At 40.1% G+C, this 17,077-nt stretch overlaps 1 protein-coding gene and 1 long non-coding RNA gene across 4 annotated transcripts in view; one reads left to right on the forward strand and one right to left on the reverse strand.

Annotated features, from left to right (window-relative positions):
* The window catches only part of kcnt2a (potassium channel, subfamily T, member 2a), a 1,068,826-nt gene that overhangs the window by 702,322 nt on the left and 349,427 nt on the right, over window positions 1–17,077 (reverse strand). For all 3 annotated transcript variants that reach the window (XM_069937843.1, XM_069937844.1, XM_069937847.1), the window contains exons 5-6: window positions 14,177–14,225; window positions 1,582–1,641 (exon numbers count right to left, since the gene is read on the reverse strand). In XM_069937843.1, coding sequence (XP_069793944.1) covers window positions 1,582–1,641; window positions 14,177–14,225 — 109 coding nt within the window. The remainder of the gene's footprint in view (window positions 1–1,581; window positions 1,642–14,176; window positions 14,226–17,077) is intronic.
* LOC138763539 (uncharacterized) overlaps window positions 1–17,077 on the forward strand; it is a 289,909-nt gene that overhangs the window by 94,598 nt on the left and 178,234 nt on the right. The window lies entirely within an intron of this gene.

Genomic DNA, 17,077 nt, shown 5'->3' on the forward strand with positions numbered 1-17,077 from the left:
CAATGGGTTGTATAGCCTCTTCCAAAGTATAAATTTACAGCTATTTGATTCAATTAAGTATATCTCCATTTCCTTTCTGAGTATTATTCAGTTATATGTTTTAATTCAACTCTTCACCTCACCTTATTTATTTTGCCAATTACCTTGCATGCATGTCCTCCAGCTTCCAACCCTTCATTAACAGTTTTGTCTTTGTATATTTTTAAACAAAATCACTGCAAAACCTGCCATTGTCTAACCTATTCCATGTTGTCAGCTATGAGCATGGATAAATATTCCAGTACACCTTTTTTTTCTGTAAGTATATCTTCCCAGTGAGTTCTTTCCCATCAGTCCGGAACCTGAAACTGTTAGACCACCTACAGCACAAATAACCTACTAGAAATTTGATTGATTCAGAATGCATGTTTGATCAAGCTCTGCAAATGAATCAATTCCTTCCTGAGTATTTTAATTACTCCTAGTGGAAAACAGCTGTCTTTAAGATGGTTCATAAACAAAGACTTAACAACCTTGTGAACAAATTGTTTGCCTTGAAGAAAAGATAAACTCGTTTCATCTTTTCTTTCAAATTCCCACCAGCTGGGAACATTTTTTAAAAAGTTTTCAATGCTCATCAAATGATTGAATTACATTTATCCAAATAATGAACATAAATGTGGCACCAGTTACTAATATATATTTTATTTTACTAATCGTCAACTTCTCATAAATTTTACCAAACCAATTACTGAAATGAAACCACTATATTCCACTTTAACAACAGAGGTGAAAAAGAGGCTGTTACCTTATATTAATTCATTTACTTGATATACATGTGCAATATGTAAAAGATTACCCCCTATCTTTGGCCCAAATTTCTGGTATTTTCCATATATTGCATGTAAAAGTCAACTCCCCTATTTTTCACACCAGCTGCCTGCCCAGTAGAGCTTCTGGTGCCCCGACAGTGGGTCCTATTCTCAGCTGCCTGTCCACTTATCCGAGATCTTGACACACCAAACGCGGGCTCTCACCTAGGCTCAGGCCGCCTGCCCATCTATCTGAGCTCCCAATGCCTTGACCGTGGACCCTTGCCTTGACTGCCCACCCTTCCAGACTCCTGACGCCCCGATCACAGACCCTTGCCTCAGCCGCCTGCCCCCCATCTGAGTTCCTGATCCACTGACTGCAGATTCTCATCTAAGCCCTGGCCACCCACCTGCCCATCCAGGCTTTTGAAGACCCAATGGCGGACTCTCGCCTCAGCCACCTGCCCATTTGAGTTTCCGATGTTTGGAATGCAGACTTACTTCCTGGTCCCAGCTGCCCTCTTGCCCATCTAAGCTCCTGATGCCTCAAATGATACAGGTACTTATCACGGTCAAAAGTAGTAAATGCATAACACTCGACCCCCTAAATTTTACCCTAATAAATAGTCCACAAAATTCAACTATTACACACATATAGACAGTAATACAAATTTTCCTGACCTTTGTTTCATGATCAGCTAGTAAAAACAATCTGATGGATCTCCTGAATCCAGAGAGTTTGGGCATGCAGTGAGTTGCCAAGCAACAATTTCAAATAAAAAAATCTTACCTTATAGCTGAGATAAGCCAACAACATTGTTTCAAAGAAACTTATCAAGGCCACTGTAACCTGTAAGGAAAAGATAGAAATTAACACAACAGGCTATCTGAAGAAATGAAGCTCACGAGTTTTAACTAAGCATTAAATAAGCTTTTGAAATAATTCAGAGCAGCCATTCTCAACATTTTTTGGCCTTAGTTCCTTTAGAACACTGCTCAAAATTTACTCATGTTTTATTATGTAATCAGTAACCAAAATAAGCCAGTCAAGTTTTGGTTTCTTCCAAACTTCTCTCCTACTGACTACATATAAAAAACACATTTATGTTATGTGAGGTGAAAAGAAAATAAGATTTTTTTTCTTAAATGTGCTGTATTGATTACTGTAGGGACCTCATTAAAAATGGCTAGATTAGTAATTTCTGATACGTAAAATGCTGAACTGAAACAAATTCAGATTTCTACATTTTACAATAGTCTTACAAAAGCAGCAACATTTTATTTAACTTTCAGTTCCAGAAGGACATATATTTAAAGTTTCCTCAACAATCATTGTTATTGGATCATTTAAATATACTATTGGAACCTGGATATTTCCTGTGCATTGCACTGTTTATTTTATAGATGTTTAAATGTGTAACAGCCAATGAACTCCATGGTTCAATCAACATACTCCATAATGAACTTCATCAAAATTGTAGTGAAATATAGATTTTTGATCAAATTCTGTCTGATTTTAACATGCTGCTTTCAAAGTAATTCCAATTGTTGCCTCATTCTCATCTAGAGCTGATTCATGCAACACACATTAATTCATTTTTGCAGCTCTCTTTGCACTTTTTATTGAGAATTGAGAGGATAAACAATGTCTCCAGTGGATTTTGAAAAGTGTTTATTAATCTGGACATTACAAAAGTTTTCCTAATATCAGAGGTGCAAAATTTATAACATGCAGCACGGTAACTGGCCCTTCTAACCCAATTCACCTACAATCCCTGTAGATTTTTGGAAGGTGGGTGGAAACCAAAACACCCAGAGGAAATCCACCAGATGCATGAACTGGTCATAAACTGGCACATATTCTGCAATTGTCTTTTTTTTTAATGTTTGTCTTCAGGTGAGTGAAGGAGCCACAGTTTCTGACGCCAGTAGAATTGTGAAGAAACACATTTTCCAATGCTTCAATTTGTCCTCTATTTTTCTCCTAATAGGATACAATGAACTTTTCCTCTGGCATTCCCTCCAGCAAAGTCATCCACATACACACCAACTTCATACACAAATGAACTATTTCTATTCTCTCTCTTTATTTCACTAAGAGCACAACCCAAACATTCTTTCTCTGCACAACTTATTAAAACTTCAAAGGAGAAAAAAAATCTCCATTAAATTTCATTTTAACTTTCTTAATTCGAAGAGAAAATATTCAGTAGGCTTTATGTCCTTTTTCGTAAATTGCAGTTTCTAATTGGCAACATTGCACTGATCTATCTGCTCTAGGTGCTCCTTGTGGCATCGTTGTCCCACTTGTAATGTAAAAGCAGGGAAACTCAAAAGCTATCAATTTGCAAAATGAAAATACCCCATCAAACGTAACCTGTACTAAAAACAGTGTTGATTATGTGGCAAAAGTGTGACAGGCTTGGAATAAAAGAGAGATAAACATAGAGCTGAAGTTCAAAGACCAGAGGTTGTGAGAAGCATGTGTGCAAATTTTTAAATGGAAGGGTAAAAACTGTTTAAGAGACTGCTATTTAATTATTTGCATTGTGCAGCAGAAGTTTGAAGATTAACTGTCCAAACTAAAGGTTGTTCACTTGAAGTTCCGGATTCAACTGCAGACACTAATTCCAAGGAATCCACTTTATACCTGAATTTGCAGCAAGTATGGGATCCATGTACCTTCAAGTCAATAGAAGTGAAACTGGAGGATTTTATACATTTTCAAATGGTGTTTCAATAGTTGGATTAGCATATGTGTTGTTGTATAGGCCGAATCTGTATAGGACAACCCCGTAATCTCCACCTAAAATGTTGGGTTTGAGCAATATCCTTTCTATAATATGACCCATCCCCCTAAAAAATATCTGCACTTACTGTTGACCAGTGAATGTTGTTAAAAGCAAATCACAATATTTTAATTACATATTATTATTTAAAGGTTTAAATTTTAGTTGGATATTTTAAAATAAACCAGTCAGGTCCTGTAACAGGCCGTTAAACCTTGTACTTAGCAGACAAATCTGATTGGGAGAAATGCTTTGCCTTCGCAAATAACTAATGGGACATGCACGAGTTTGCATCGAAGTCGGTAGGAAGACGACGATAGTGTTAAGACCATCGTCAGGGTAAGAATTTTAGACCTGGTGTGTAGGACAACCACCATTTTCAGGTGAATTTTTTAAAGTTTTGATTTGCCCTATGCAATGGCATACACAATAATTATTTTGTGAAAGGTGACTGGCAGAATTGGGGAAAGAATCTCCAATGCTCTGGGAAATCACAGAGTTAAGAGATGGTAAAATTGGGAGTAGATAAGAGCACTAAGTGAGGTGCAAAGTAAGCTAATTAAATATTCATCTATGTTTGATAATATTAGGAAGAGACTACAAAGAAACAAGGCCCTGGCATTAACGTCCAGGAGTGGTCAAATACTTTATCAAACTTTTACTGCTGGACTGGTTGCATCACAGCCTGGGTTTGGTAATTTGAATGCCTAGGAATGCAGAAGGCTTCACAAGGTGGTACACATAGCCAGGACCATCACAGGCTCAGACCTCCCATCCATTGAATACATTTATAGGAGCACTGCCTCAAGAAGGCAGCCAACATCATAAAGGACCCCACCACCTTGGTCACAATTTCTTCTCACGACTTCTTTTCACAGATACCTTCAGGCATGAAGACCAGCATCTCTAAATTTAAGAACTGTTCCTTTCCAACATTTATTAGACTCTTGAATTTCTGCTTGTGACACTAATCAACAACTACTCCAACACCATAAAATGGCTGTCTGCATTTTGCAAATTCACTTTTCTTTTTTTACGAAGGTAGCTGAAGATTTATCAATATTTGATATTTATTGTCTCTTTTAAATTATGTATACTACTGTAATTCTTTTTTAAACAAAGTGCCTGTTCAACTGCAGCAAGTAGCAATGTTGATGCATATGTAGTTTGTACAATACATATATGACAATAAACTCATTGTCTTATCATCATCTTATTCTTTTCTTAAATCAGTGAAAGGCAGGCCAAGTTTCTTGCTCTATTTCCTTTCCACACATGATTGCAAAGCCAAGTTCGGCTTCACACAATCTATAAATAGTGATGACACCACCATTGTTGGCTGAATAACATAATCACAAATCTCCATAGAATGGAGATCATGAAATGGTGTGTGGTGCCATAACAGCAATCTTTGCACCCAACATCATTAAGAGCAAGGAGCTTATTGTGGATTTTAGGAAGGGACCATGGATGGGGAGGGTAGAGGAGAGAGTTGATATATTCAAATTTCTGAATATTCACATGTCAGAAGAACATCGAGGAAACCATGAAGAATGCACACTAATGCCTTTCTTAGGAGTCTTAGGTGATTCAGTATGTCATTAAATACTCTATCAGACTTCCACAGGTGGACTGTGGAAAGTATATTGACTGGTTTCATTATAGCCTGGTGTAGAAACTTAAGTCCCCAGGTATGCAGAAGATTGCAAAAAGAGGCAAACCTAGCCAAGTCTTTCATGGACACTAACTTCCCTTCCATTGAAGACACCTAAATGAGGCACTCCCTCAAGATAGCAGCCAGCATGATAAAGGATCCCTTCACCTTGGTCACCTTGGTTTCCTTCATTCCTGAAGTTCAGCACCTCTTAATTCATTAAATTATTACCAACTCTAAAGTTATCATAAAGATACTCTCGTGGCTTAACAAGTTAATTCAGTGGCATAGTTGGTATAGCGGTTAGCGTAATGCATTAACAGTGGCAGTGATCAGGACTGGACCTGGGTTCGAATCCCATGGTGTCTGTAAGGAGTTCATACATTCTCCCCATGTCTGTGTTGGTTTTATCCAGGGGCTCCAGTTTCCACCCACTCTTCAAAATATACTGGGGTTAATGGGGTGTAAATTGAGCACAGACTCGTATAGCCATATTGGCCTGTTACATGCATGACATACTCACTGGGAAGGTTACAGATTGGTCCCAATAAGTATAGAGTTAGCTAATCTCAGTCCTTGCTGACAGAGGAGAACACAGACTGATATATATCTTATAATCATAACAAAAATGTAATTGTTCAGGTCCTGACTGAAGACAATTTAAAAATCTGCTAATACCTGCTGGATAAGCTTGGATTTGAAAAATAGCAAGCTGGACTCAATGAAAGATAGTTAGCAACCAAAGATCTTTCAGTTGGGAGTGGACCAAAAACAAAATTTTTTTTTAAATTCTGTCCTAAAACTCAGAGATAATCCTTGCAGAAATGACAAGAGGTGGTAGTAAATAAATAGTTGGGCTTTGCAATGCATTTTTATATATGTTTTTAAAACGTGTCCCATGTTGCTTCCTCCTGCCCCTGTAATGAACCAGTGGACACAGATGAGAAGAGGACCTATACCAGGATTTCTTATGTTGCGGTTAATACTTTGAGCAGAAATGATGGGTTGATTTGAGTGATGGCTACTATCAAGAACTCATATTGAAGATGTTGTGGCCATTACTGAAACTTGGCTAGAGGAAAGGCAAGATTGGCTGATGCAGGTACCTGGGTTTAGGTGTTTAAAAAATATTAGGATAGGAGATGGAAAAGGTGGGGGGGGGGGGTACCATTACTGATCAGGTATAGTATCATGGCTATAGAAAAGGAGGACACTGCAGAGTTGGTGTGGCTATAAGTCAGAAATAGGAAGGGAGCTATCACTGTGCTGGGATTAGTCTGTAGGACCCTTGGGACACCAAGGAGCAGATAACCAGGCAGATTTTGGATTTGGGGTTGTAGTTATGGGTGATTTCAACTTCCCCAATATTGACTGGCACCTAATGACTGGAAGAGAGATAGATGAGGTTGAATTTTACCGGTGTGTACAAGCTGACTAGAAGAGATGCCATACTGGATCTGGTTCAGGGGAATGAACCTGGTCAGGTGGTAGACCCCTCTCAGTGGGGGAGCATTTTAGTGAGAGTGACCACAACTCTCTTTGCTTCAACATAGCTATGGGAAAAGATATAAACAGTCAAACTGGGAAAGTGCTAATTATGAAGGGACAAAGCAGGAATTAGCGAGAATAAATTAGAAACGGATGTTTAAGGGTGAAAGCACAGAACATGCAGGGTTCCAGATAGGTTTGTCCCACTGGGACAAGGAAAAGATGGTAAGAAAAGGAAACTGGTTGATGAAACAGGTCAGACAACAAGTCAAGAGGAAGAAGGAAGCGTACATTAGATATAGGAAGCGGGAAATAGGAAGGGCTCACGAGAAGTATATGGTAGCCTGGAAGGAGTTTTAGAAAGGACTTTGAAGAGCTCAAAGAGGGCATGAGAAGGCTTTGGCGTGTAGAATTAAGGAGAACCCCAAGACATTCTAGGAGTATATGAAGAAGAGAAGGATGACAAGAATGAAGCTGGGGCCACAAAAGGATAAAGGAGGTAACATGTGCCTGGAGGCAGAGGAAGTTGGGGAGGACTAAATGAATACTTTGCATCAGTATTCATAACAGAAAAGGACCTTGATAATGGTGAGGTTGAAATTGAGTACTCCTGTGTGGAAGTGGAAGTGAATCTTCATAAAAACATCAAGATTGATAGGTCCATGGAGCCAGACCTGATATAATCCAGGCTGCAGTGGGAAGTGAGAGAAGTGATAGCTGGAGCAGTGGCTATGATCTTTGAATCCTCTTTGACTGCAGGGGAGGTGCTGGAGGATTGGAGAAGGGCAAATGTTGTCCCCTTATTTAAAAATGTAATAGAGAGAATCCTGGGAATTATAGACTGCTGAGTTTTACGTTAGTGGTGTGTAAAGTAATGGAGAAGATTCTTCAGGATAGGATCTATGAGCATTTGGAGAAGTCCAGTCTAATTGAGTATTTTGAGGAGGTAACAAAAGAAGTTGATAAGGGTAGGGTGGAAGATGTGGTCTACATGGATTTTAGCAAGGCATTTGACAAGGTCCCCCAAGAGAGACTCATACAGAAAGTCATAAGTCACAGGATCAGTGGAAAATTAGCTGTATGGATAAATAATTAGCTGTGGAAGGAAAGTATTCTGCCTGGAGGTCAGTGATTAATGGAGTGTTGCAGGGATCTGTTCTGGGACCCCTGTTCTTTGTGAATTTTATAAATGACCTGGATGAAGAGGTGGAAGGATGGGTCAGTAAGTTTGCATATGACATAGGATGCAAAGTTGGGCAGAAAAGTGCAAGATGGATTTCAATATAGATAAGTATACATTTTGGAAGGACAAACCAGAAGGCTGAGTACAGGGTTAATGGTCAGTTACTTAAGTGTATGGATGAACAGAGGGACCGTGATATGCAAATCCATACATCCCTCAAGGTCGTCACACAGGTTGATAGGATAGTTAAAAGGCTGATGGGATGCTGGGATTCATTAATAGGGGATTGAATTGAATTGAGGAGTAGCAAGGATATGTTACAACTCACCAAATCTTTGGTAAGACCACACTTAGAGTAATTTGTTCAGTCTGGTTACCTCATTATAGTAAGGATGTCGAAGCTATGGCGAGGGTGCAGAGGAGATTTACCAAGATGTTGCCTGGATTGACAAATAAATCTTATGGGGCAAGGTTAGCAGAGCTTGGATTTTTCACTTTGGAGCATACAAGGTTGAGAGGAGACTTGATAGAGGTCTATCAAATTATGAGAGGCATCGATAGGGTGGACAGGCAGCACCTGTTTCCCAGGGCAGGAACCGCAAACATCAGAGGACATTGTACAAAGTAAAGGGAAGACATCATGGGCAAGTTTTTGTTTTTACACAGAGAGTTGTGAGAGCCTGGAATGCCTGAAACATTGGGGACATTTAAGAGACTCTTAGACGCATGGATGAAAGAAAAATAGAGGATTATTGGGTAGGGAGGGCATGGTACATTTTTTAGGAAGGAATACATGGGTCAGCACAACATCAAGGGCTGAATGGCCTGTATTGTGCCATATTTTTCTATATTCTATTGATCATAAAAATTAAAAGCCAAGGGAATACAATAATTGGTAAGCTGATCCTTCATGTTATGTAGTCACAAGGAGATGGGTTGAAAAGTTTTTAAATGATGCAAACAAAATTGACCATGTGGCTCACAATCTGAAAGAAAGTCATAGGCAGCAGAGAGACTTCAATGGGACTGGTTCCAAAGTCAGAGAAATGGGAAATTGCACTCAATCCTTTGAAATGTATGGAGGAGAGGTAAATTCACGATAAATGGCAGAATCCCCTCAAAAAAAAAACAAAGGAACAGAAAGATCCACAATATCTGCAAGGGAAAGTGTTTAAGAAGTCATTCAAAATGCTTTCCTTCACTGTCTTGCAGTAAAGGTGGGACATCATGTTAGAACACTATAGAAGAGTAGAGCAGAGTGCTGCTTATCTCATCACAGGAAGGATGAGACACGATAACAGCATGGAAAGGAGACCTGGAGGGATGAGTTTGGCGAATTTAGTTTGGTGTTATCTTCTTTAGAATAGTGGAGGTTGAGAAAAACATTTATTCAGGACCATGAAATTGGAAAAGAGATGGATGTTTCAAGAATGAATGGGTAAAACTTTAGTTCCCTTGGCAGAATGGACTATAATTGGAAGATACATATTTTAAAAATTACTTATAGGAGGATTGAAGGGGAAGAAAGCCACAGCTACCTTACATCCTTCGATCTGGTTTGGAAGATGCTATCTGAAAGTAGTCTTGAAAGGTATTTAAATGTTATGTTATATTCTTCTAGATTGGGGAAAAGGAACTGAAAAGTGAGGTTAGTCTGACCGGTTATTTTTTTCAGGTACCATGGATTCAATAATCTTCTAATGTGCTGTACATTTTTGGAATTCTTTTGATATAAATACATTGAAAAAAATATTATTGAATAAAAGACACTGAACAAAAACAAAGCAAATGAAAGGTAATATATAAAGATCACAAGTGTAAAATGACAGCAATTGAAAAGGATTATATAACAGACAGCAAATTAACGATGTCTCGCTGTGTTCCTTTTTAACTCTCTAAAATGCTAGCAATAGGCAATAATTTAAACAATAAACAAAGCTACTTTATTCATAAAATATTTCACAAAGCCGGTAGGCATTGCCTCCTCTCCAAAAACCCTTTCTCTCTGGAAATTTTTGTTCTCAAATACTGTCCTCACACAAGCCTGCATGTGGATACATGTTACAATTGTTAAAGGGATGACTACACTGAAGGAACATAGATAGTACATTGAATGGTATTACATAAACAGGACGTCAAGCGCTGAAGAGCTGGCTCTGAATGGGCAACTAAAGTGGCATCGTCTGCAAAGAGTAGTTCACGGACAAGTTGCTCTTGTGTCTTGGTGTGAGCGTGCAGGCACCTCAGATTGAAGAGAATGCCATCCGTGCGGTACCGGATGTAAACAGCGTCTTCATTGTTGAGGTCTTTCATGGCTTGTTGCAGAACTTTGGGGGGCCATCCGAGGCGCTTTGGCCTGGATGTCAGCTTGAAGAAAACTGAGGTCCTCCATCAGCCAACTCCCCACCATGACTACCAGCCCCCCCACATCTCCATCGGGCACACTGTACTCAAAACGGTCAACCTGTTTACTTATCTCGGCTGCACCGTTTCATCGATGCAAGGATCGACAACAAGATAGACAACAGACTCGCCGAGGCAAATAGCGCCTTTGGAAGACTACACAAAAGAGTCTGGAAAAACAACCAACTGAAAAACCTCACAAAGATTAGCATATACAGAGCCGTTGTCATACCCACACTCCTGTTCGGCTCCAAATCATGGGTCCTCTACCGGCATCACCTACGCCTCCTATAACGCTTCCACCACCATTGTCTCCGCTCCATCCTCAACATTCATTGGAGTGACTTCATCACCAACATCGAAGTACTCGAGATGGCAGAGGCCGACAGCATCGAATCCACGCTGCTGAAGATCCAACTGCGTTGGGTAGGTCACGTCTCCAGAATGGAGGACCATCGCCTTCCCAAGATCGTGTTATATGGCGAGTTCTCCACTGGCCACTGAGACAGAGGTGCACCAAAGAAGAGGTATAAGGACTTCCTAAAGAAATATCTAGGTGCCTGCCACATTGACCACCGCCAGTGGGCTGATATCGCCTCAAACCATGCATCTTGGCACCTCACAGTTCGGCGGGCAGCAACCTCCTTTGAAGAAGACCGCAGAGCCCACCTCACTGACAAAAGATAAAGGAGAAAAAACCCAACACCCAACCCCAACCCACCAATTTTCCCTTGCAACCACTGCAACCGTGTCTGCCTGTCCCGCATCGGACTTGTCAGCCACAAACGAGCCTGCAGCTGACGTGGACATTACCCCTCCATAAATCTTCGTCCGCGAAGCCAAGCCAAAGATTACATAAAACACATACATCCCCATTTAACAATGAAAGATGGGAAAAAAAAATCAGGATTTATAATCCAAAGATATTTGCTTTGCTGGACTCTGCTGCCCAATCCAATCCAAGCTGGTTGTAGTTCTGTTACTGAGCCATGATGTTTTCACTCCTCAGAGGTAGCAATGTATTTTATGGTATTTCCATATTGGTTTACTTTGCAAGATCCCATTGTGACTAATGAGATAAAATAACTTCTTTATGAGTATCCTGTGAACCTACCTCTATATCCATTCTTTTTTTTTTTCTTTGGCTTGGCTTCGCGGACGAAGATTTATGGAGGGGTATGTCCACGTCTGCTGCAGGCTCGTTGGTGACTGACAAGTCTGATGCGGGACAGGCAGACACAGTTGCAGTGGTTGCAAGGGAAAATTGGTTGGTTGGGGTTGGGTGTTGGGTTTTTCCTCCTTTGTCTTTTGTCAGTGAGGTGGGCTCTGAGGTCTTCTTCAAAGGAGGTTGCTGCCCACTGAACTGTGAGGCGCCAAGATGCACGGTTTGAGGCATTATCAGCCCACTGGCAGTGGGCAATGTGGCAGGCACCAAGAGATTTCTTTAGGCAGTCCTTGTACCTTTTCTTTGGTGCACCTCTGTCACGGTGGCCAGTGGAGAGCTCGCCATTCTTTTATGAAGCAGAAAATATAGTTGTTATCAACTGACCAGCAACTTTGGCAACTTAACTTTCAAGGTTCAAGATTCTTTTATTGTCAAGTAATAAAACAGAGAGTGTGATATTACACGACATTTCCTTTAATCTACCATAAGACAAACAAAGATTCACCATGAGCAGAAATTGCCTGCCTCCCCTGACAGTCAAAGAAAGAGAAGCAAAAGAGAGTTCCCTCAGAGTCATTGAGTGTCCATGGATTCACCTCCAGTATTCCCACAGACTCCACAGCCATACAGCCATCAGCCCAAACCATCAGCAAACCGAGCACCAGATCTAAACCTCTGACATGTTCAGTGCTCTCGGCACACTTACACTATCTTGGTTCCAAATTCTGTTACCCCTTTAGCCAGTCTCGAGCCTATCTCCAGCAATCCACAGCCTGGTGTGAGTCCCTTGTCCGCAGTCACCAGCAGCCCGTGGCCGGCATGGGTTCCTCACCTTGAGTCACCTGCAGCCCACCACCTGTGTGTTCTTAAGACATTGGTCCTCCGCCGTGGTCACAGTCTCATAGTTCATCTCTCTACTCCTCCTCAAATTGGTGGGGGGGGGGGGGGGGAGGGGAGAGTGGATAATAGTCTCCCTGTGTTCTGGTGTACTGTGTAAGTTTTCTGCTGTCCCAGAGTCTCCAATCCCTCTTGGCCTCTGCTGAACACGGGCACTGCCTTCTTGGGCCCAGACCCTGCGGTCACGAGATTTTAAAATAAATTAACTTTGGCTCCTTTAACAGATCATTTAAAGCCTGTGTGGAGCCAACAGCAGTCAGACTATAGTGCCCATTTCCAAATTTCCAAAATGGAGGACAAGCAGGGTAAGTGTGAGAAAACTCTCTCAGCACGGGGTGGTGGGGGGAATGAGAAGAGGAGAGAAAGGGGGAACCTATCATGTTAAATATGGCATCCCATGGTCCAAAGGCCAGCGTGGCCATACTTCTTCTTGCGCGCCTACACTAGTGATGGCTGGCGTATGCACAATGGATTGGAATACAAGGACCACTAGTGTCATTGGTGTCACTTCCCCCTCCCTCCGATGGAAGTGACATGATACCTAACATTTATTATTTTATAAGCTAGTACTTCTGACGTCACTTCTGCATTGGTTTTTATACATTGTCTAAACCACAGAAATAAACAGAATTTAAAATAATCAATGCAGGTACACCAGGACAGAAAGTACAGCAGCTGTCTTTCAACCAAAAAAAACTGTGCGTAGAAACGTCTGTCCCCAAACACTGCTGCAGCAACTCTCAGATAGTCACATAATAGAATCCATAAATGGGTGACTCCATTAAAATAACTAAGGGGCAATATGGGATATAAACATATGTCACTATTGGCACCATATAAATTAAAGGATTTGGTTTTTTTTACACCACAAGACATTAGAATCACATCGTAACAGTGATATTATATTATTAATGCCACCATGAAGACAGATCGATATACTTGAATTTGAGTTGAGATTTTTAAAATGTTTCTTCTTTGAAGCAGAAAATATAGTTGTTATCAACTGACCAAGTTGTATATTTACCATATGTATTTGTTCAGTGTGTTCACAATGTATCTTGTAGGAACTCTATTACTATTGATGATGGCATATCTTGCAGAATAAGGAATATTTTATCTTCAATTTTACCCAGAAAAGGGACTCAGCAGTTACTACCCTAAGCCAAAAATAAACAGTCAAGTGAAGGATAACAACATTTCCTGTTTTGCAGACAGCATAAGTTATTTTCAAATTCCAGACGGAATTAAATAATCAGTTTGTGTAACCATACTCGTCAGAGAAATAAAGAATGGAGAGACACATTAGATTTGTCTGCAAGCTTTCAAAAACTCTGTGAAATCTGACCTTATCTGCCAAGTAATCAAAACTAAGAGCAACCTAATGGATAGAAGCTAATTTGCTGCACACATCTCTTGAATATCAACCCAATAATACATTATGTCAGTGAAAACTGATGATTCCAGTCAGTTTAATATTTGTTATAATGGCAAAAAGCAAGTTGCATTTTGGAATGATATGACTTTATATATATTTTTTACACTCCAATGATCACTTACCCATTCATGCATTAAGTTCCCTGCACTAGCGAAGCAAGATTGTCAACAAGTGGAATGAGCAAATTTATTCTGTCACTCGGGTTTGCAATCCAAACCTAGCATCAGTATACCAGCAAAAAAAATAATCTGAGTTCATTGAGTAGACAAAATTGCTGGAGAAACACAGCAAGTCATGCAGAATTTTTAATTTTCTTTATTTCTTGTGATTGTTTTCTTATGACATTATTAAGCCTGGTGGCCATTCCTTACCTGTAAACCCCATAAGGGAAGACTTCTTTCCACCCATATTATCGGAGACCTGATGGTAAATCAAAATATTATTCTTGGTTATTTTGTATTCCTACGTATGATTGCTGTAATGCACACAGTGGCTTACTTTAGGCACATAATATGTAAGGTACTTATGAGAAGTGATATATAATACATGAGTAAAAGTCCTAAAGATTCTGTAATATTAGAAATAAAAGTATAATTTTGCTCTCAGTGTTAATTTGTGGAGCAGATTCCAAAGGGCAGAATTTATGAATCCACCAAGGCATGGTGATGGTCAATATATCCTGTGATATAATGATTCAGGTATTTGCCTGGTGGTCCCATGTAATCTATTCACTGTGCAATTGTATGGGTAAGGGAGGTGGGAAGGAAATCCTGGAACTCAGGCACCTATGATGACAAAAGCACAAAATTCTGAAAACAAATAGCAGATCTGCATGCTTCTGTGATAAAAGAAACAGATTTAATATTTAATGTCAGACTCCTTTTTTCCCCTCCACAGTGGCTTTCATACCTGTAGATTGTTTTCAGCATTTCTATTTTATTTCAGATTTCCAACATCTGCAATTTTTTTCCCCTTTAATTACTTGATACTGTCAATTGGCACCTTGTAAAGGAATGGTGTTTTCCACATGCAAAAGAAAAGAAAGCCCTCAAGGAGAGAATTACCTCAATTTTGGCCCATAGCGCTTCCAAGCATTGGAGACTCAAGCCCAGGTAGACAGAAGGAGGGAATTTTCATGTTTTCTCCTGTGTCCCATGTTACAGACTTATGTTATTATTAATCTTTAGGTTGTAACATATATATAATGCAAGTGAAGCGACGTGCAGGACTAATAGCGAACATGTACGGGTGCGTTAAGGGTCAGTATATGGGTGATGGATCTTGGATGCAGAAGGAAAAGAGTGAGAGCATCAGGATCACCATGGTGGCAGTTGGCAAACTGGATCCAAAAATGAGGTTGTCAGTAGGAGACAGAGTGTGATGGTGGAGATTTGTGTTTTGTGATTGGAAACCCATCATAAAGCAGTAATAACTAGTGGCATATCACATGAAACAGAACTGAAAACCCTCCCATCAATTGGAGGAGCAACACTTAATTTTCCATCTTGACACTCTCCAACTGGATGACATTAACAGCAACTTCCCTGGTTTCTGCTAGCCGCTCTCCTTCCATTCCCTTTTTATTTGTCTTCTTTCTTCCCATCTTTTCACCACCTTCCCTCTCTATTCACAGAACCATCCTTCCTCTCCCTGCTTGCCATCCTGCCTTTGGGACTATGCTCCTCCTAATGCCCCTCCCCCTCAACCATTTTGTTTGGGCTCAAGCCTGAATCGTTGGTTATGTATCTTTATCTTTGCCACATAAAATACACTGTTTGACCTGCTGAGCAACATCCTCCAACATCATGCTTTTACTTCAACCACAGTGTTTGCAGATTTTTGTATTTTACCCCTGAAAACCTTGCAGTTTGTTTCTTACATTAATGATTTGGACATGAAGACTGGAAGTATTATTATATATTTGAGGATGAAGTGAGCTTTGGTGGAGACCAGAAGAGAGTGAAGATGCTATTATCTGGAGCCAAAAAAAAAAAAAAACTTTTGGAGGAACTTAACAGGCCTGGTACCATATGAGAACATGTGAGGGAAATCAACATTTCAAGTTGAGCCCCTGCATCAGGACAATAGTGAGGAGGATATTCTCAGGCAATAGGATGATACTGATCAGTTGGTGAGATGGGCAGAGCAAAAGCAGCAATATGAACAGAGCCTTGGAAGTACATGAAATGCTGGAGCAACTGGGACCAACTGGGACCAAATGCTGGGACCATGTCCCATGGTCATGCAACATCCATGGGAAGTAAAAGGATGCACTGATTTTTTCCCAGCACTTTTGTGTATTTCACTGGACCTCAGTATCTGCAGATTTTCTTTTGAGCCTGGGGAATATTGGAAGCAGAAGAATCTTGCTGTACATGACCAAAGATTTCTGAGAAGAAAACATATAGGACATTTACCACATTAGCCAGAACACAGAATACAAGACCAAATAGCTTTAGGGAATGGTAGATAAGGCACAGCCAGAGTATTTTGTGTAGTTCTGGCTGTCACTGTAATATGTCAATGAGCTGGGGAGATTGGAAAAGAGACCCATCAGAACATTAACAGAGATGGAGTGTTTCAGATATGAAGGGAAACTGGATAGGCTGGGTTTGTTTTCCTTGGAGTGGAGAAGGGTGCGGAGATGAGCAAAACTACGAAAGCCACAGAGAAGGTAGAGTGTTTGAAACTTTTCTTAAAGCAGAGGTGCCAAATACTCGAGAGCAGAAGTCAAGAGTAAGGAATGAGAAATTGGGATTGATCTGAAAAGAACATTTTCAGAAGAGGCCAGCTGAAATCTGAAATGCACTGCCTAAGGGAATGGTGGAAGTCAATACTCTCACAACATTTAAGTATCATTTAGGTGAATGAATGAAGTATTAAGTCATTGACAGATAATGACCCAGTACTAGTAAATAAGAATATTTAACAGGAGTATATGCAGATGGATAATGGCATGGACATGGTTGGCTAAAAAGGACAATTTCTTTGCTGAATGACAGGATAATTCTAATTGTGCAAGGCATTCAATTCCAAAGATCCATCTTTTTGGGAATCCTCAAAATTCTAGAGTAATTTTACAGATCTGAGGATTTGTAATTCTATTTCCCCCTTTTTCCTGACACTTCTGCTGAGTGCCCCTTTGATTCATGGTCTGAGGAAAGTGACCCACATTATGAAAATACCATTCATTCATCATAATTTCTGTCCACTTTTACATATAAAATATAAACAAGACAAAATTTTCATTTGCAGTCTGTTCAAGGCAGATA

Source organism: Narcine bancroftii, chromosome 5, assembly GCF_036971445.1.
Source record: "Narcine bancroftii isolate sNarBan1 chromosome 5, sNarBan1.hap1, whole genome shotgun sequence".
Classification (NCBI taxonomy): Eukaryota; Metazoa; Chordata; class Chondrichthyes; order Torpediniformes; family Narcinidae; genus Narcine; species Narcine bancroftii.